The sequence below is a fragment of the Pezoporus flaviventris genome, unplaced genomic scaffold (genome assembly GCF_033815535.1).
Source record: "Pezoporus flaviventris isolate CSIRO_AGI_PZ_B2104156 unplaced genomic scaffold, CSIRO_AGI_Pfla_v1 ptg000002l, whole genome shotgun sequence".
NCBI lineage: Eukaryota > Metazoa > Chordata > Aves > Psittaciformes > Psittacidae > Pezoporus > Pezoporus flaviventris.
The window spans coordinates 12,743,477-12,764,483 of NW_026892550.1; the positions used below are offsets into that span (position 1 = coordinate 12,743,477).

Below are 21,007 nucleotides of genomic sequence, written 5' to 3' on the forward strand. Positions count from 1 at the left end.
AATTTTCTGCAGACAGGATCAACATCTGCAGGTTCTATGGACAATATGCTGTTTGTAAGCTGTGGAGTTATTTTATGTTTTGGTAAGTCATTGTAGAAATAGCACAGGAATAACAGGAATCCAACCTGTGACCTATAGGACCTTGGACAACAGCATACATCAAAAGCATGTGTTTAAATTCCAAGAAGCATTGATAACATCTGCATTGGTGTTACAGACTCCTAAAGCTGCTGCAGGCTTTTTACTGCTCTCTCTGTCTAATAAAACTACCATACTTGAGTCTGGTTGCAGACAGAATGTGGAATGACCGCAATACGTCCAGAATTTATTAACATACTATGCATGTACTGTTTTCTTTCAGCTCTGTCTAAACTATTAGATGAGCTGAGTCCTACATAAATGCCTGAAATCCTGGACAACATTTCTTGATGAAAAAAAGAGATGAGGTTCAAGCAAGACCACACACATCGCTCTTAACAGTTTATTTACCTAAATGAACATCAAGCTGCAACATATTCCTCTTTTCCCCTGTCTTCATAGTATTTATTATAACAGGTTTCTGCTCTATTACTAGCAAACAAGGTATTCACCATCATCATATAGCCCTTGTGGTTGAGAATGACTGTGCAGGGCTTCTGGTGAGCTAAACCCATGCCGTCAGTTACACCGCCCAGCGTGACCATTACTGTTGCTTTGGTGCTGGTCATGATTTCCCACCCTATTCGTGCCCCAGGTCTGACCACTGCTGATCCGAAATGCCAACAGCTTTCCTCATCAGGGAACTCTGTACTACTGCCTGTAACTAAGCACTGCAAAGATTCGGCTAGTACATTATATGCAAATATGTCCCTCACATATCCTGAGGCCCTTAATCAAATTCATTACGAGATGATATATAATGAATGCGTAATGAATTATTGTAGGCTTTTGACTAAACTGAAGTCTTAGGCATGACTGTTTGAATATTTCAATCCGCATTTGATCCACATGTTCTTATGATTGGCCATTAAACAAAATGTCTAGCAGCAGGTATCATTACTTAATCTTACTGTTTCATTATTATTGTTCTTGATTCTTCCAAAATTCTGGGCAAAGGCTGATTTTTTACATGTACACCTTTGTGATAACTCTGGAGTATTCTGACAGCATTTAAGCTTCATTCGTGTCTTTCCTACAGTGGCAAACACAAGTGAAGTTCAGCTATAAGGCATCTGAAAGGGACTCACCTCCATCTGTGGGAGCTTCCTTGGAGCATTGTGTTTTGCCTCTAAGGCAGGATGGATGCTGCAGACCTGCTCAGCTGTCAACACAGCCTAGAAATCTAAAGCAACAGTGGGGCCAAGGAATTTATTTCTTTAGTGCAATGTACAGATTTGAGTGCTTTCAATGGGGACGTAGAAGACACAAAACATTGTGAATTGTACAAAAAATTGAAGTCACCACATGTTCATTTTAAAAGCTTACTCACAGTGGTGGCCAGGATTGACAGCTTGTTTCATTTGCTGCACCCATTGCTCATAGATTTCGAGATGCCTATCACAAAAGAGGCACACGAATTTCCTTGTGGGTGGAAAAGAGCATTTTTCAAACTGTTTTTCCAAGCTGAATCTCCCCTGGCAGCTCAGCAGCAACGATGCCTTCATCAGACACACTTCACTGCATACTAGCATCTCAGTGCGAGATTTCTTCAAATCTCAGTGAAGCAAGCTAGTTTCTGGAAAGAACAAAGAAAGCATTGTTCATATGTGCTGCTTGTTGCCAGACAGGTGCACATCCAGTGTGCAATAAATCAACTTGGCAAAAGAGATGCAAGAGTGATTCTTTTTCTACAATGATGTCCAACGAAGGTTTCTTTTATACCTCCTGGCTGGAGCCCCTGAGACCTCCGAATGGTCTGCACTGCCATGCACTGCTCAGACAGTGCCCATTATTTGTTGTTTCCTGTGCACCAGCAGTACGTGTGTTTAGTGATTTAGTACTGTATCATGAAATGGCACACAGTAAAAAGAGCACCACACATCCTCCATCAAAGCTCTGAAGCATAATTCATCTACCTCTAACTCATCAGCTGAAGGATCAAATCCGAAGACTCCCAGATTTCATGAAGGTATATTTCCTTATGCCATTCTAAGTTCAGAGGTTAAGTTTTAGACCCTATTTATTGACTTATGAGGACCAGAGGCATTTGGAAACTTATCACTCCCAGTAAGGGAGAGAAAATAGGACCATAAGATTGTCTAGACTCAGAAATGTTTCTAGCAAACAACAGATATGTTGTAGTCTCTTGCTCGCCTGGAATTGGTAGATGAAATCTGAGGTGACTATGACGAGCAGTAACTCATCAGAGCCGGTTGCAGTAACAAGAACATTTAAACTAGCAGGAACATGCCCCCAAAAAATATTTCAAGAGCTACTACAAACAATGAAATTTGTTTCTTTCCGTACTTAAATTATGAATGATATTGTAACAGCAGCCATTGGATGAGACTATTGCTCACTACCAATGATCAGTCTGAGCTCTGGGCTGCAAGAGAATGGCAACCCTAAGAACTTTCTATCATCAATAACAATCAGGAGCCTGCCCAAAATTAGAGTAACACTCCATGGTAACTGGATGTCCCAGTCATAAAACCAGGCAGAATGAAAACACTTCAATCCTTTTAGGCACACGACCATTTTACATAGTGTATATGGTTTATGTAAGCATGTAATTTTAAGCTGCCTTTTTCCATACATTTCTATTCATGTGTCTGGTTATACAATCTAACAAAAATGTTTTCAAGATGCCCAGAATTTTAAGTTGATTTATTTTGCTTATAAATTAAACTGTTCAGTTGATTTAGTAACAGATTGTCCACTAGACTGATAGTTTTAACAGGGCAGTTGGAGTAAGTTTATAGAATGGCTTTGCATTATGTATCAGTTCTTCCAGAATCTAGAAACTGGTTGGATTCCCACTTCATGATTGTTCATATTCCTTCTATTCAGCCATACACCCTCAGAAACACTGAGAGAAGCCGATGGAAGTGTTGACATTTTGAATTCTTGGAGAGTGTAGGTGCAGGTGGAAGTCATCCAGGATTTACATGTGTCATTGAGACAGGCTGATCAGAAGTTACAGTGAAATTGCCAGCTGCTGGCCTCTTGGCATCATGGTGTTCCCGAGTGCCATTCTGTGGTGGCCTCAAGAAATGAACACTAAATCAGTAAATTCTGAAGCCAAATTAATACTTAATATAAGTCCTAGGTCAGGTTGCTCATTCTGAGGGTCTTATGACTCATTGAGCTGTGCCTTTTCTTGTTTCCCTGCACAAAGCTGGATTTCTCTCCATATGAATGGAAATCTTTGGTATCCTGTTATTTCTTTTGCTCCCCGATGACTTTGATTAATAATAGTAATGCAGAAGAAAGATTTATTACAGCACCTGGCCAGCATCCTGCATATGTATGAAATGTGGCTAGGTTTTGTTTAGCATGTTCTAAGAAAGTGAATCTCCCTGTGATACGTAGCAGAACATACTCCAGCTGTACAGAAATCACGAGAGACAATTATCTTTAGAACTGCCAAAGACACTTACAGACAGATGATGTCTTCATCTGCTTTGCAGGGTTTTGATCTTTTTGTTGGTTAGGTCACACCCAGAAGAGCTTTCAACTTTTCCAAAAACTGTAGATCAGTAATCAGAAAACATGAAAAAGAGAATATTGGTCAGTTCTATTGAGTTTGAATTCTGCACCCCTATAGCCCGTAAACTGTTCCCATTGTCCAAACTTGAGCAATAGAGAAGTTTCTATCATTCCTTCAGCAATGCCCATTTTGTTTTTCTCCTTTCATCTTACTATTCGAATTCTTAAAGACAGAGCTTCTACCTTTCTCTAAAATTTCCTCACATGTATATTGCCAGGGTGTCCTGGGTTCAGCAGTAGCAGTCATTTTTCTCCTTCTTAGTAGCTGTTGCAGTGCTGTGTTTTGACTTTCAGCCTGGGAACAGAGCTGAGACGTGTGTTGGTACACGTGAGGAGCTGGATAAATCAGATAGATTGTCCCTCAATTGTTTGAGATCCTGGGACAGACGTGCTGTGGTATGGAATACCTCTTTGGTCAGTTTGGGTCAAGTGCCCTATCTCTGCTTCCTCCTGGCTTCCCCTCCTCCCTGAGACTGCCTGGGACTCCCAGGTGCTGTAGGCTTTTAGGCTGGGAAAACCTCTGGATGATAGGAAAGTCTGAACATGGGGCAATAGTTCCCATTGCTAAGTCTCATCCTTTCCATCATCTCAGCTCTGTTCCCAGGCTGAAAGTCAAAACACAGCTCTGCACCAGCTACTAAGAAGGAGAAAAATGACTGTTACTGCTGAACCGAGGACACAGGGAAAGTAACAGTGTGCTGTTTATCTGGGCAGAACAAAGCTGGTGACTCCACAAATGTCATTCTCAATTAATTCTACAGGCTGTCTGAATGAAGAGCTGGTAACAACTCCTTGAGTCACACAGTTACCTAACAAGGCAACATTAGGAAGTCAATATTATGTTCTACATGGACTAGCTGTTCTCTCAAACCAGGTATTTCAGGCAAATATAAGAGAGAAAGGTATGATCAAAACGAATCATCAATTGATACCCCATTATCAAAGTAGAAGATTTATTACTTAGAAGCACTGCTCAGTATGCTGGCAGCCACCATGAATGGGCTTGAGCTACATGTTCCTGGAAACTGAAGAACTTCCATATCCACCAGGTCAGATACATATCCACTAGGTACTGCTGAGATCATATTCACTGGAGTGTTTGCTGAACTTGCATTCAGCACTTGTACTCATGAAGAAGCCTAAAAGACATGGCCTAAAAGACATGACCTAAAAGAGTGTAGAAAGAAAGAGCTGTTGGTAGATGTTGTTTGTGCTACTTTCTCCTTTGGGACTGCTTTCAGTTGTTCAATTAATTCTATTTGGAAGCAGTTAATTACTTGGCCACCTCTGACTTACTGGTCGATAGTAAATTACTGTAGCTATTTCAAAGAATAAAATTAATCCTAACTAGAGGCCAAATTTACTTCTTAGTCGTACCTAAGTAAGTCCAGAGGAGCTCCATTAGTATTGAACAGACATGTCATGAGAGTGCTGTTCTTGTATAAATAGGAGGACCTGAGGAGGAAAACACTCAATGAATAAAAATACATAGTTTTCAAATGCCAAATTCAACATTCATTTGGCAAGAGATCGAAGGGTGATATGAAAACTGGTGCTTGGTAGGAAGATGAGTTAGTTTTCATCTCTAAGTAAATCTTGTCTTGATTCCAGAGACTAAAGCCAATATACTAGCAAATATATTAGCTATACTTTTGCCAGGAGGAAGCAGAGGGCATATTCAGGTAAGTCATTCAGACATGACCCAGTATAATCAGCTCCAAACAGAGGTCTAAATTCAGACATTAAGGTAACATTAGTGCTGCAATAACAGGTATAAAATAATAAATAATAATTAAAAAAGAATGCCCAGTTTTTAAGGAAAGGGCTCAAAAAGCAAACAGCATCTGCCAGTTGATGAGTTTGTAATGATTCACCAAACACCACTAAATCTGCTTTAATACAATTCTGGTTTAGGGGGTTTGTTTCATTTTGGTTTGGTTGGTACAGGTTGTTTTTTTTTCATATGCCCCTGACTCATACTTCATCTGTTCTTCCAGAGGAAGGAGACATAAACCTGTGTGTTGTGCTTCTGGAGTGATCCTGGTTTACATCCATCTTCTGTTCTTCCATTGCCACAAAGACCTGTAAAACAAATTAGTGCTTGAATATCCTCCTGAAGAGCAATGTCACAAAAGAAATACGCAAGATAGCAGAGGCACCCAGCTAAACACTAGCAGCTTTTGAAAAGTGGAACTTTGCTTGGAAATATACTCCAGCTAGATGAGGAAAAACTGCATACTCAGGTTCTGAGAAGACTTTTTCAATACAATGGTAGGTCTTTGTTTTACTTTTGGTAATAAAATTACTCTGTTAAAATAGGTCTTTCCTCTATTTTTTTTTCTTTTTCTGCATAACCGTATAATCACAGAATGGTTTGGTTTGAAAGGGACATTAAAAACCATCTACTTCCAAGCCCTCTGACGTGGACAGGGACACCTTCCACTGGACCAGGTTGTTCCAAGCCACATCCAACCTGGCCTTGAACACTGCCACGGATGGGGCAGCCACAACTTCTCTGGGCAACCTGTGCCAGGGACTCACTACCCTCATAGTGAAGAATTTCTTCCTAGTATCTAATCTAAATGTCCCTCTTTCAGTTTAAACACTATAGGCTGTCACACACATAGAGCAAAGACTACGTTCATGCCTGCAGGAAAAAGAGGCAAGACACAAAATTCCCTGGAAGCTTTCACTGCAGGGAAGAATCATAGAATCAGCTACGCTGGAAAAGACCTTTCAGGTCATCAGGTCCAAAATATCCCACTAAACCATTTAACTAAGGACCTCATCAGCATTTTTTTTGAACACTTCCGCAGCAGCCATCCTTTGGAAAACCCTTTTACAAGGAAGAAGGCTGCCATAGCATATACATCTGTAGGGATCTGGCTGCTGTGCAGTATCCTGAAAACAGTCCCAGCTATTCTGGGAATCACACCACCTCTAGAGTGACTCTAGAAACCGTATCTCCTTCAGGCAACAGATGTAAAGGTAACTCACATGATTTAAGTAATATTCTGTTATCCAAACACACTCATTACATATAATTATTGTACGTATTATGGATGTATAGAGTACATTCCTGCTACAGATAATATTGTAATTCCTGGATTTTAAAATTCATCTTCACATCAAACGTTCTGGCTGACTGGAACAACCCTCCTCGTCTTTGGCACACACAAACCACCACAGAGTGCTTATATGGCCACACTCACAGACAGTTTCGAACATGCTGCAGGCTCTCGTTATACAACAAAGCCCCTTTCATGTGTCTGACTGTTGCTTGGAAATCAGTGTGAGACTTTCATGGTCCATTGGGAGCTTCAGGTGAATTAAGTGTACCATTTCTACACAGGGCCTGCTATGATCAGTGGCTGAGGCAGCAACTGATGGGAAGAAGCAACTTGATAGCAAGTCTTCGCAGTTCTTCCACTTGGTCATTATCACTTATTTGTCTTAAAACAGCTATTCCTAGTGGCATCGATAAGCAACTTTGGAAGTTCTAGTAGCTGAATACAACACATACTTTACGTGGATAGTGACATGTTTCTGGAGAAGTCTGTTCCATGTATCCTTGTTAAAGAGATAAGGATCCTAACACATCCTTTTCTTCTAGTAGAAACTAACAGTTAAAAAGCCCTGTAACATGGCCAGTCTTTATGTGTGACCCTGCATTGTCTCACTGCGGTAATGGCAATGGAAGGAGCAAGTGAGGCACCTGGATATCAGTTCAAAACCTCTAGGTATTCAGTGCCTGGTGGCTCTAACCTTACTAGGATTCATGCACTTTGCCTTCTCTTTTTTAACTCTTTCAAGAGAGGTGATGACTGCAGCTGAGGTTCAAAGTTCTGCTGCTCTTTCAAGAAAGGGAGCAGAGAGAAGCTCAAAGATGTTGGAACATGGGTACCAACAGCAGTCTTGAGACCCACAGGATTAGTTATGCCATTTGTGGTGCTAACAGGCAGGAGCCATGCATGCTGCAGCCGGTGACTATATTGCAAGGAACCTCTGCAAGCTGGAACCTGCTGAATTTCCCATCCTTGAAGCCGTTTTTTTCCATTTGATCAATTCCCAGTGTTGTATCACTCTTGGAAATAACCTACAGGAACAAACAATGTAATACATTGAAATGGAATGAAAACCAGGCAAAGGCATGGGTGAGGTGCGGCAGCTACCAGCAAGTACTGAGCTGCCTTGCTCAGGGCAGCATCTGAAAAAACTAAGGTAAAGGTGGAAAGGGGAGTGGAATTTATTATCCAGGTTCAGCTATGTCTACATAGATTGAGCACAGCAGTGTAAAATGTGTTGTCTCAACACAGTCTCAGCTATGGTTGGTCAAATTCAGATGAGGTGATATCAGGCGGTAGGTACTCATTGGTCCCCTTGGGGGAGAAAAGAAAGGTGGAGCACTCATGGAGCTTCCTCAAGTTGAAAGATTGAGTCACTCAGCTCTATTCTGCTACAAGTAGTCATGCAGTGAATGAGATTAGATATGTAATCTGTACTGATGCTGAAGTGGTAGATGAATAAAGGAGGTTGCAAAAGGAACAGAAATTTATTAAAATGAAATTGTGTCTGAAAGTGAGTAGAAAACACACTGCATAAAATAATAAAAGCTCTGAAGTTAAAGGAGCTGAAATGTTGCGGACTCAGTACTTCATTGCCAGAGCTGTTTGGTGGGCATTAACAATGTCTCCCCATTTTTGAGTGAATAGGAAGATACATGTAACATTTTCTAGGTAAGACTGACATATATTAGGAGATAACTTTGGAAAAGCTCTTAGCTTCCAAATTTTTCTCTCCTCTTTAAAAAAAAAATAAAAAAAAAAATCATTTTCTTTCTTGACTTTTCAAATTTTGGTGAAAATTCGAGAATTTGTGGGAATTTTTGGAGGTTGAGTCCTCTCAAAAAGTTCATCCATAGTATAAAGCAGGTACCAAAAGTACAAATATTCCATACTACAAGAGTAGGGAAACTCTGAAAATTCCTTATCTCTGAAGCTAGACCAAGCTTCCTATCTTCAAAAGCCCTATGCTTCTTTCCAAATAAATATTCAAATTACAATACCCATGGTATTGTTATGTCTGAAGAAACAAACTGTATTTCCTAGAAAGCGAGATACTTTTTTCCAGAGGTATTCCCAATAATTTTAAAATACATAGAAGTTAGCAGGATATTTTTAAAAAACCCTACTGTAGTTCTTGTGCAGAATGATTTAATCAAGAGGCATCAGAAGGGGACTGCTGGAAATCTGAAGATTTCTATTTGGTTCCTGGTTCAGTCACTGATTTTCTCATTTGCCCAGGTGTGAAATGGGGCTGATTTTTCCTCATCTCAGGTTGACAGTAAGAAAGCTGAGATCCTTACATTTTCAGCATGGGAGGACACAGGACTTGGGCTGCACAGACATAATTTAAACCCATTCACTGTTGTCCTTCACTATGCTCCTGCTTGCTCTGCTACAGAAGGTGTCAGAAAAGCCACTACCATCTTTACTCTGAGTTATTCAAACATGAAGTTCTGACACAATGACAACTGGTGCATTGCGGGAAAAGAGACGCAGAATAGAGCTCAGCTTTTTCATAATGACTACAGCTCCTAAAATGAAGAATACCAGGAAATGTTTTATTTTTCCTACTTAGCTTGACTCCAGAAGCACCAAAGTTGTACTGACCTAATTGACTCTAACTGCCCTGAAGAAAGCAATTCATAGGTAACTTCTGTCCAGTGAATGCTCTGTAGATATAGGACTGAAACACAAGGCTTAGTAAGTGCAATGAGAACTTGGATGCACTTCACCATAGACTTGTGGTTTCTGAAATTATGGAAAAGGCTGTGCATGAAATTAGACTCCAGATACATTTGCCTCAGAACCCGGTATTCCAAAATGTGCCTTTCTGGAGAACAGCCAAAATGACATAACCATGGAAATTAAAAGTCCCACCCTTTGGCTGAGACAGCTTTGAGATCTGCACTCTCACATTAGCCCACCTTCCAATGAGAAAGGCTTCACAGAGATATCCTTTCTCTCCTGATGCTCCACACTGTCCTGTAAGAGACCGGCACAATTGCATGCATTGCAGGAGAAAGGCACCCAGGAACTGATGAGATGAAGCATGCTTCCTTACAGCAAAGAGGCACACGTGAAGATAAAAGTTCGTCCTGAAAGAAAACAAGACAACGATGCAGCAGAAATCTAATGCAACCCTAGAGAGAAGGATGCAGCTCCAACACATGGGTCCAAGCGCTGACAGTCCTGCACTCAGAGATGTAACTCACAGCTCTGGAATTCTGGGCTGGAATTTGCTCTGGGCTATGTCACTGGCTCGCTGTGCCTGGCTGGACGGCAGCCACAGGAAGAGCAATGCCTCCCGGCAGCTCAGAGCGGCCAGATCAGCTTCCGGAAACAAGGTACTTAGGATTGGACATTTTCCAAGACATCTGGAGCAACTGGGCCTCTTACGCCAGGCCTCATAGTGATCTGGGACTGTTATACTGGTGTCCATATATTCATAACTAATTGCTGCAGCGCATGACTGCTTGGGACAAATGTGTGCTCCTAATTCCTCCTTTGCATCTTTTGACTTTCTTATCCCAATGAGCTCCTAATGGGAAGTGGTGTAGGCCAGCACACAAGAGGTCCAGTAGCTGGAACTCACCTGCACTTGTAGCATTCATGTATCTACCTTATTATTAAGGAGCTGGTAGGTGGTTTTCCACCCTGCTTGGCACCAGAATGTCTCCGTCTTCCAGCCTCCACAGGAGTTAGTATTGATTCCCCTTTTTACTGGAATGAATTTATTCTGCACAGCCCGGTGTTTCCACAGGACGTGCAGAGGCTGGAACTTCAGTATGAAGAACCTGATTCAGTTTTGCCATTCAGACTGGGTAAAATAAGGCTGAATCCTTCTCAAACACAGCTTGCCTGACTAATAGCAGCATCCCACACTCAGGATATTACATAGAGATCACAGTATTGTAAGTAGAAAAATAATGTAAATGAATATGCTATGAAGTACTTATGAGAGCCGTCTGAATACTGTCCACTTTGAAATATTGTGTTTAATGCCTGAGCTGATGCCACGCCTTCTTCCTGACTGCTAAAATCATTTAAACCCTGTGTAAGAAGACTTGGCCACTACTGACAAGCAAAAAATAGAAAAGCTATGCGTTAGGTGGCACTTTCCTCACTTATTGAGGGCTTCCATCTACATTTAAGCATTTTTGGTAAGTTAATTCTTCATTGCAAAGAAAATACTACGTGATATTAGATAATGGCAAGGGTCTATTGCTGTAACAACAAGAGAGAGTAACGCTAGAATGCCCTCCCCAAACATGCTCATTTAAATAAAGAGTACATATGAGAGTGACGGAAAAGCAAAAAGAGGCATTAGGGGAGTTACTCATAAAATATTCTCTCAAATATTCCAGCAATGAGATAATTACAAAGGGAACTGGCTATGTTTTCTCCAGGAACAGAACTATTGGTTTAATTTGCTAGAAATGCCTGGAGAAACTATAATTCATGAAAGTTCAAGTTTCTTCAAGTGGAACACCATGATAGAAAACCATCCTTCCTAGCCCAGAGCCACTGGAAAAGCGCATCTTGTGTATTCCATTTCCTCCAGCTTGAGTTTCAAAAACCAGCAAAGGTCAGTTGTCATTAGTTAGCTTTATGTTTTCTGAAATCTCTATTGTTGTAGAGTTTGGATTTCTCCTTTTCAAAAATACAGATGAAGTTTAATGAATAGGAAAGTATTTATTAGTGTTGTCCGTACATAAAAATATGTACGAGTTTGGCATTTCCAAAGAACACAGGAGCAATGCTGAGCGCAAGTGCTTTAGCTGCTTGAGTAAAGGCTTCGATCCTGGGCCTATGTACAAGCTTTAAGTGATTTTATCTCTGCAGCTCCGTTTACCTGACAGAAAATGTGTAATATGTGCTTCATACTATAGGAGAAAAGAGAGAACCAAAGTTTGCAAAGTTTTCTGACAGCCTTTGATGATATTGGAAAGCTGAAGCTCTCTAAAATTATGGAAAAAATCTGGAAATCTTGTCTCCCTTCTTTATCACAATGACAAAAACCTAACGATAATGTAGATCACTAGCAAAATGTTGCTTGCACTGCCTGAGAAAGCTGAAGGCCACAAAGCTGTGGAAGTCTTTTTAAAACTACTTTATAAGCAACACTTTGCCTGCATCCTGTGGGAGATCAATCTTTGACAAAAGCTTCTTAACACTTACAGAGAAACCAAGTTAGAGAGAGAGAATGTTTTGAAGTTTATTTTTCTTAACAATTTTTACATCAAAAATACGGTACATAACCAGGAAGTGCATAGCACTGAATTCATCACTTTGGCTAGCACAGCTCAAAGAGGGGCAAGGAGGTTACTTGTATGCTTGTGGGCAGCATGTGTAACATCTGTTGGTAACGCTTGTGTAGCAATCTATGCGCAAATAATATCCATAACATCTTCAACTATGTGTATATACAAAATCAGAAAAATATATTCATTTTTTTCTTATATACACTATATAACATGAGAATAAAATCTGTAGTTTGCAGTAACTTATATGATACCGGGCTTCCATGGCTCAGAGCTTTATAAACACTTCCTCAGCACTTTTTGTCTTGGACCATTGTGATAAAAAAGCTACAGAGAGAAAGAAAGCCTTCTGGACAGTATTCCTCAGCCACCTTTTTCTGATCAATATAATCTATGTCTTCTACACAGTCTTCAGGGCTGTGTTCTGGCTTTTTTTCAGTCACAGAGACAGCTGGTGGAGTCTGAACAACTTCTTTTGCATGATGCATTGTGTTCCTATTTGCAGGACCTGCTGATGTTAGTAGGCTTGAGCGGGTCAGCTTGAGATGAGCACTTCGTGGGCCTTTTCTGCATACTTTAGATTTTAGGACAGTTTTGGGGTCTTGGCAGATCTGCTTCTGCTTCCTTAGGGATCGGGAGACTTGCTTCCAATAGGATTTCTGGCTTGCTGCATACTGTGCACAGCTGGAAGGGTCTCCAGAGAATTCGCACCAGAACTCACCATCACCATGCTTGCATTCCACACGCACAGTAGAAGCATTCACGTCGGTCACTGCCCAGGTGCATTCAGCATTTTCTTTGGTTTTAAACTTGCCTTTAGGAGATGATTTCCCTCTTGATTTTTGCCCTTTTTCATTCTCTTGCTTAGATTCAGCTCGTTTTTTTCCACTGCCTTCTATGCCTTGTCTTCTCTTTTTTCCTTCCTTCTCTCTTTCACAGTTGGTCAGTAGCATCTGGGAGACCAGAATCAACGCACAAAGAAGTCCAAAGCTTTTGATCCTCATGGTCTCTGTGTTGCTTGTTACTGGCCTTCAAAACAAAAAAAGAAACTCCCTTAATGCTGGACTCCATTTGGCAGTTGCAGTATTTCAGACATGGTATTACACTGCTCTTTACACCCATTAAAAAGATGTTACCAGCAAAATCCTCTGTCCTTTGTTTAAATAATACCTGGTTTCTACAAGCATTACGTATTATCTTTGAGAACTGTAGATGGCTGTGGAGTAAGTCCTTCTGTCCCAGTTACTTAATTATCTATGCAATGTGGAACAAAAGGTAGTCACTCCCAGGACGTGTTACAGCCCAGTGACTAAGGTACCTTGATTAAAATCTCTTCTGCAGTCAGAGAAGGAATTTGAACCTGGGCTTTGTCAGTCATCTCAGATGGATATCTTAAGTTACAGAATACAAAGCAGTTGTGGTTTCCATGATCTCCCATTTTATAAGTGGCACATAAGTGATTTTGACTTCAACCTCTGGCTATTTTTCAAAAATATGTCACACAGAAAGGAAACCATTTGGTTCAAGTTAGGCAAAATTATATCTTAGGCATCTTGAAAATTGCTTCAATTCCCTGGTTATGCCAGCACTTCAGTTTAGTGGTAGAAAAAACAAGGTGGTAGTCTTTCCAGACACCAAAAAGTACCTGTTGATGTATTCTTTGCTGCCTTGACTGTTAAACAGAGTTACCTTTTGCTTTTGAAGCACCTGCAGTGTCTAAATCTCCAAAATTCAAGGGATAAATATGCAACACCAGTTTTGAAATGCAGCTGGTTAGCAAATAATTATCAAGCTGATCCCTGTGTCTGCACGGAGCGCATTTGTTTCTGTAGGTGTTTATGAAGCAGCTTTCAGGATCAGAGCATAACATAAGGGGGGGGGGGGGGGGGATGGGAGTGGAGTAAGGGGTGGGTTAAATTTGGCATTTAGTTGGTTAAATCTGTAAATGTATGTTTCAGATATTTCCATCATAGCCGTTTCTGTGGCCAAGTTTCTCTGTTAGAAAGCAGAAAATCGTGTGAAGGCATGCTAATAAGGAACCTGTTTCAGCACTCAACTATCTGCAAATACCTTTAGTTAGAAATTTAGAATCTAGGGTACATAGATAGCAGCAGATGTGAGCAGGTCCTACTCTTGCATTGCTTTTACTTGACTTGCTTCATGCCTTACACTGCACAGAGATTTTCACTCCATAAAGATCCTCTTTAGAGAACATCATGTAGTATTTACAGTTCTGTTGCTATTACAGCAATTAATACCATTAAAATAAATAATGATGTAACAGTAGCCTTCTGTTGCAAGCGGAACAGTGCAGAAGTAAGATAACTAAAAGACGTACCTTGCACAGGGCTTGGAGATATCCAAACGCAACTCCTGATACAACTGGTCTTCAAAAGACTCAAGAGCTAGTTGTAAAAGCAGCGTGGTATTTATAAAGGCAGAGGCACACCTTCAGGTCTCCAACAAGTCTATTACAACACAGTAGGATACTCCAGTGCAGCGTTCGTTTGCCTCTGACACACCTTCTTGGGAAAGTGCCAGTTCTTAGCATAAAAAAGGCAGAAAACCAGAAGAGCCCTGGTGGAGTACAAGGTATGCTTGCGTAATTTGGATGTTGCTTTGGCCAAGTCCTTCCCTCTTCATGAGCAATGATAAGAACTTTATCACATCCTGGGCTTCTCTACAAGAGCTTTTCCCAGCCACTGAGGGATGTATCTTGCAACGCCCTCAAGTTGCACCACAATGTGTTTAGCAGAGTTTGGGTAGTAGAGTTCAGTGGTTCTTTGTGAAATTAAAACAATTCCACAATGCGTTTCAAAACTACCTTTTGAACATTTTGTTACCTCCTGTCACAGCAACGTATTGGAGAACATTTAAAAATCAATATAAGTATGAAGTATTCTGCATTAAGGACAGCATTCATTATGGTGAGATGGTTATGAGTGCAAAGCTCAGAAACAAATTCAAGCTACCTGAAAATTAGTGACTCTCTGGGGTCTAAGAGCTGGGATCAACTGCACAGCACTGATTGATCTATGCTCCTCCCTCTCTCTGCCAGCTTTTGCATATGGAAACAAGCATGAGATTTCATTATGGGACTATATCTAATGCATATTAACCTGAAAAAGGTGGTGACAGTGAAAGAACAAGCATTAGAGAAGTTGGGAATAGGTATCCCTTAAAGAACTGATGGAGCAGCTAGTGCCTTTGTAGCTCAATTGCTTAAGGTGGTTTTACTGGCGAAAAGTAAGTGGGACATTTGCTACATATGCTTGGGAAATACAAGATTAAAAGGTGGAATGCCAGAATCAATAAAAGTAGAAATTGGTGTAAGATACAGGCAGGTCTTCCTCTTTGACTCTTTCCCATCAGACAGAAATAGAATGTGAGACAAAGGACAAAGCTATAGGCAAGGCATTGTCTAAACTGTTAACTTTCTGTAAAAAAAACCCAGAAACCAAAAAAGGAAGAAAAAGTGTAATTATGCAGTGAGTGCAGGACAGGGATGTGGGGTCTGATCTGTATGCTGGGATTATCTCCTTATCTATGTGTGTTCAGCTACCTTTGATGCTTTCCAGTTGAGTTCAGCCATCAGATCTGTCTTGTGCCCCTTTAATTGGCATGACTTAGTATGAAAATATTCACAACAGTCCCCTAAGTGGGAAAGATTTGTGATTAGCACTGGCAAAGGCTAATGAACAAGGGTAAAATGATTCAATGATCAGAAAATATTTAACTGTGTGTCAGGCCGGATGGGAACAGAGAATGAGGACAAGGTAAGAGATAAGCAAGGGAGGGACTATCTTGCTCAGGAATCCTGAACTAACATGACATAGTATGCAGAATATCATCTGAAATATCAGCATTTAGCAGGGATCCTCAAAACTGTGCAGCTGCCCTAACCTGGCTATGTGCCCTAGTTAATCAGGGCTATTACTTTGGGGACAAAGTGATGGCTACACTACCTCAGATTCTGGATCTAATTCAGGTAGGGCTTTATTATGCCCTATTGCCCTGTGTAAGCACATAAAAATAGACTTTTTTTGTGACATTAGGAGGGTAGTTCAGACATATCACAAAAGAGCCCCAGAAAACCAACACCAAACCACCAGCACACACCTACCTCTCTACTGTGGCTGAACAATATCTACAAGTAAGGAAGAGAGGACGGTTGCAATGTAGGGAAACAGGGTTACAGTGAGGAATTATGCATTCCTGTCCCAGCTCTGCCACAGACTTTTTCAGACATTCACTAGGAGATGCCAGATGTTCTTTACCTAGAAAGGCAATGTTCTTGTAGATAATGTTGCCATGATTTTTTGTTGGTGTTTACAAAATACCATTTACTGGTGAAACTAATCACAATGTATGGAAAATATTTAAGCCCTCCATCATTCATCACTTCTAAAATCACCTGTTTTGACAGTTTTGTGAAGCAAAATCGGTTTTGATGTCAGTCTTGGTTCAGGTGCTGATGCTCAGTTCAGCATTATTGGTGAGACATATCAGCCTAGCTTTCCTACTTCATAAAAATGAGGGAGGACAGGGAGAGAAAAGGCTGCACGAGAGAAGACTTGCCTTTCAGCTGCTTTGATATTCCTTCTATGAGGCCATGGCAGACTGGGCAAACATCAACTCTTCCTGTCTTTAGCATGCAGAAAACTCTATAGAGAATTCTGCAGTCAAATGGTTATTGATATGGGTGATTACATCTTTGAAATGATCCACCTTAGCTCAGCTAGAATTCTTGCTTACTCTACTTAGATTAGTTCAAAATCACAGTAAACCAGGATTTACTTATTTGGGTAAGTAAAGTATAGTCTCAGAAGAAGGAGGCTGACCTGGATACCCTGCAGGTTTTTTGCTATGTACCCAGAATATCTTTCTGGGGTTTTGTCAGTTAAACATGAACTGCTGTTTTAAGGATGTGCTTCACCTACCTGGGCACAAAGTATATATTCATACTGTACCCCAATAATTAATGCTGGGAGTTGCCTCATCAGATGATCAGAAGGTTTGTTTTCTTCATCGTGAAAAGGAAGTACACACAGTTAAAGTAGGACCTGCGTTTCATAGGTGCTTAATTAGCACTTAAGCATCACCAAATAATTGCTCCAAAACCAAAATGAACACTTCTCCTTCATACAGTAGTTATGTATGAGTGAAACTAACAGTTTAATCATCTTATTCATCATTTGTAGCCCTAGTTTGACTGATTACTTTCTTCATCTACAAATTCAGTAGTTTTTACTTGCAGTGTTATTCTTAATTTACTTGTTGGCATTATGTTGGCAATGTTTTAGTTAAAATAACCTGAAATTCATTGCTGCCCATGTGTTCTTTATCTTTACCAGATGAAGAAAAATCATGTAACACAGAGGGATGCTACACTGAAGTGCGTGTTTCATATTGATTTTTCCAATAACAGGAAGTACTTAACCTCAAAATCAGAGTTTTATGTATTTTCATTTAATTTTGGCTCTAATGGAAGTTATCATTTGTCTGCCTCAGTAACAGCTACAGACTGTACAAGCATAATCATTTCTTTGTCCTGTGGTTTTATTTGAGCAGGCTGCCTGCTTGATTTATTAGCATAGATATTCCCTATATTCAGGACGTATCAAGTTGTTTTGGCAGCCAGGGGAAGCAACTAATTGCTGTCTTAGCCTGCTAAAAATTCTATAGCTTAGAGCAATGCAAGAGTCTGTCTGTCTGACCAGAAAAGCTTCAGAAACACAACCACACAAAGGATTCCTCTCTTACAGAGAGACAAAATGAGTAAGATAATAAAAAGATGTTATTGTACATTACTGCCTGCCATTACACTAGAATCTACTCAGGGTAACAGCGAGTCATGCATATCTATAAGAAGGAAGAATTTGACACATGACATGAAATCGTCAGACACATTGCTAAAACACAAGGGACTCTCTTATGGGCAGTGCTGTTTACCAAAAAATTCTTTCAGTTGTCATGGATGCCTGATCTCTCTTGAAAGCATTGCAGTAAAAAATTCCCCATATGCTTATTCAGAGGAGTAGCTGAAAAAAGTCCTTGCATTAAGGCAATTCTGGTAGATTTGCTACAGGCAAACAGAGGTAAAAAATGAGATTGAACCCTCTTCAAATTCTACTCCACCTTCTCACAAAGGTAAGATATCTTTTCCTAGTGGGAACTTTAAAAGACTGAGGCACTTGCTCTAGGGATTTTTCTGGTGTATACGCAGTGCTCTCCACTGAATTACTTCCTCTATAAGTGACAAAGATGCTAACTGATCCTGGGAACCAAGATCAGCTGAGGCTATAGTGCGGTTTGGAACATCTATAATATTGCCTAGATCAGTGGTGCAATTCTGCTGCACCTTGGCGTGGTTGCAGACTGATACAGGATGAACATGAATGGAGTTGAAGACAGAGAATGGAGCTGAAGACAGAGTTTGCACGGGTAAAGATGTGGTATATTAGAAAGTCAATCTTTCCTAGCTGCTGACCACATTTTTGAGGTTGTGTCTGGGCTTCTGTAAACCACACCTGATCTGAACCAATATGATCAACAGTATTTTTCCCAAGGAAGATGCAGCAATTGTCTTTCCAAATTTACTTTAAGAAATCAATTCAACTTAGACTTCTTTTCAAGTTTTTCTCCAATGTAGACATGGTCAGAATAGATGGACTTTCAAAAGTCTGGTTTTAATATCAGTGATAGCTCTGGTCTTTGCCTGTTCTCATGAAGTTTAAAGCTCTCTGTAAATAAATTAAGCTGTACTAATAAACATACATGTGCATATATACACAGATATATACAAAACAGAATAAGCATTGAATAGCTTTCTCCCTTCCATTATAGTTGGATGGATCTGCCCTAAGAAAGTATGCTGTGTGAAGTCTTACGAGTTTACCAGTGCCTGGTAATTCTGTGGGGTTTAGCACTAGTTCCAAGCACAGCAAGATGTTTCTAGCACTTGCTATGAAATAAACACTCATTTCACGTACACTTTTTAAATATAGCGGGAAAATGGAAACCTGAACCAAGAAATTGTTCCAGGAAAACTGGGAACCCGGAATGGAAAACCACAGACTTTATGGTGTAGGAGACTGTGCTGGGTCTGGCTGGGATGGAATTCATTTTTCATATCAGCCCATACGGTGTTATGGTTTACATTTGTGACTAGGACAGTGCTAATAACACACTGATGTTTTAGCTATTGCTAAACAGTATCAAGGCCTTCTCTGATCCTCAGTCTGCCCCCTCTCCAGAGAGAAGGCTGCTGGTGGGCAAGAGACTGGAAGGAGACAGAGCCAGGACAGATGACCCCAGCTGACCAAAGGGACCTATGGGATATTCCTTACCAGATGATGTTGCATGCAGCAACTGGGGGTAGACTTTCCAGAATAGCTGTTACTTGGAGACTGTCTGGGCATCAGCCTTCTTGTGAGAGGTGTAGAGGATGTCTCTGCATCACTTAGCATTTTTTTCCCCCGTCCTCACTTATGAAGCTTTCTTTATCTTGAACCACATTTCTTTCTCTCTTCTGCTCTTCTGATTCTCTCCTCCATCCCACTGAAAAGGAGGGGTGAGTGGCTGTCAGGTGCTCCATTGCTGTTTTGGGCCAGCCACCTCAGAGACTTCAATCTTGCAAATAACTAACAGAAATCTTTATTTTTGTGGATTCCAGTTGGAAAGAAACCAACAGGGAGTTCAGTCCATGGGTAGAACTTCCCCTTTGCTAAAAATACTGATGGCCAAGCTACAGGAACAGTGCCTTGCTCCATGCCTCTAAGCCACAACAGTTTTCACAGCATGGACAAGAAGGCACAGTCACAGTTGTGACACCTCATTTGTTGATTTAGATTACTGTCTTTAGAAGAAACTATTCCAGCTACATGGAAAAGGTAATCTTGGGCTAACACAAGCTATTCCTCTCCAAGACATGTCAGCCATCATGGGCTGACTTATGCACTGACATGATTAGCCATAATGTCTATCCTCCATCATTTTATGGGTTATCCTTGAAACATAGTATAAGCATCATTTAAATGCACTTGGGCTGTAAGGCTCAAGAGCTCATATATGGAAGAGGCTCTGAAGAGTCCTGCTGAAAACTCAACAAGTCAGAAGAATGACTATATAGGTGTGCATTTCACAGCTATGCTGTGAACTGGCAGCTCTCAGCATTTTCACATCTGACATAGGTCTCTGAAGGCACAGAGAAAGGACAAAGAAAATGGACAAATCTTATCTACCATTTTCATTTTACCGAGATCAGCGTGTTTGGATATATAGTGAATAGAAGACATTAACAAAGAAGAAAGGTTTTTTGGCCTTTCCAGGTTCTAGTGCAACTTGTTATGGTTACCAAAAGCTGAAAGGACACGCATCCTTCAGCATTTATGATAGACTTGGGGTTTGACTAGTTAAGCAAGAGAAGATCTGCTGTCTCTGATTACATTGTTTTTTCAAAGCTTGGTGTTTTTCTTGGATCATTTCTAACTCTACAGCTCCTCCATGTGGAGATTGGTAACAAATAAGAAATCAGTGATCCTAAACACCAGGTATTAATACTCTCCTTACTTTTTAATGGGTTTGCAGAGGACTAGCAGTATTCTAATTGTTTAGTACATTCTTTAGAGGCATTCAACCCTGTTTAGCCAGAAACCCCATTTTCTGTAACGAGATGAAAAGTAATGCAGTAGTTCTGTAGATCATGATGCTACTGCTAATGCTATGGTGTTGCAATTCCAGTTCTGGTTTAAGTCATCATTTTTCCTCTGTTACCACATAAATTACACAAGCTAGCTTTTTACTCGTGTTTAATTCCATTTGTTCCTGTGTGCCTGTATAAGAATCTCACACCTATGTCCTACTTCATGCTATTGGGGAATTTGGGGATTTTCTCCAGTACTTTGGAAAGAGGACCTAAACCCTGGTTAACTAACCTGCTGGTTGCGAACAGAGCTGAAGGCTGTACTGAGTAAAGAACAGCCTTCCCATACC

General features: G+C 40.5%; 1 protein-coding gene across 1 annotated transcript; it reads right to left on the reverse strand.

The window, feature by feature from the left end:
* Positions 1–11,955: 11,955 nt before the first annotated feature.
* On the reverse strand, positions 11,956–18,134 carry FGFBP1 (fibroblast growth factor binding protein 1). The gene is made up of 3 exons (XM_061464977.1): positions 18,131–18,134; positions 14,352–14,400; positions 11,956–13,042 (listed from the first exon to the last, which is right to left on the reverse strand). Exon 3 carries the CDS (start codon positions 13,015–13,017, stop codon positions 12,304–12,306), a length of 714 nt encoding a protein of 237 aa, XP_061320961.1. The 5' UTR covers positions 13,018–13,042; positions 14,352–14,400; positions 18,131–18,134; the 3' UTR covers positions 11,956–12,303.
* Positions 18,135–21,007: the final 2,873 nt, after the last annotated feature.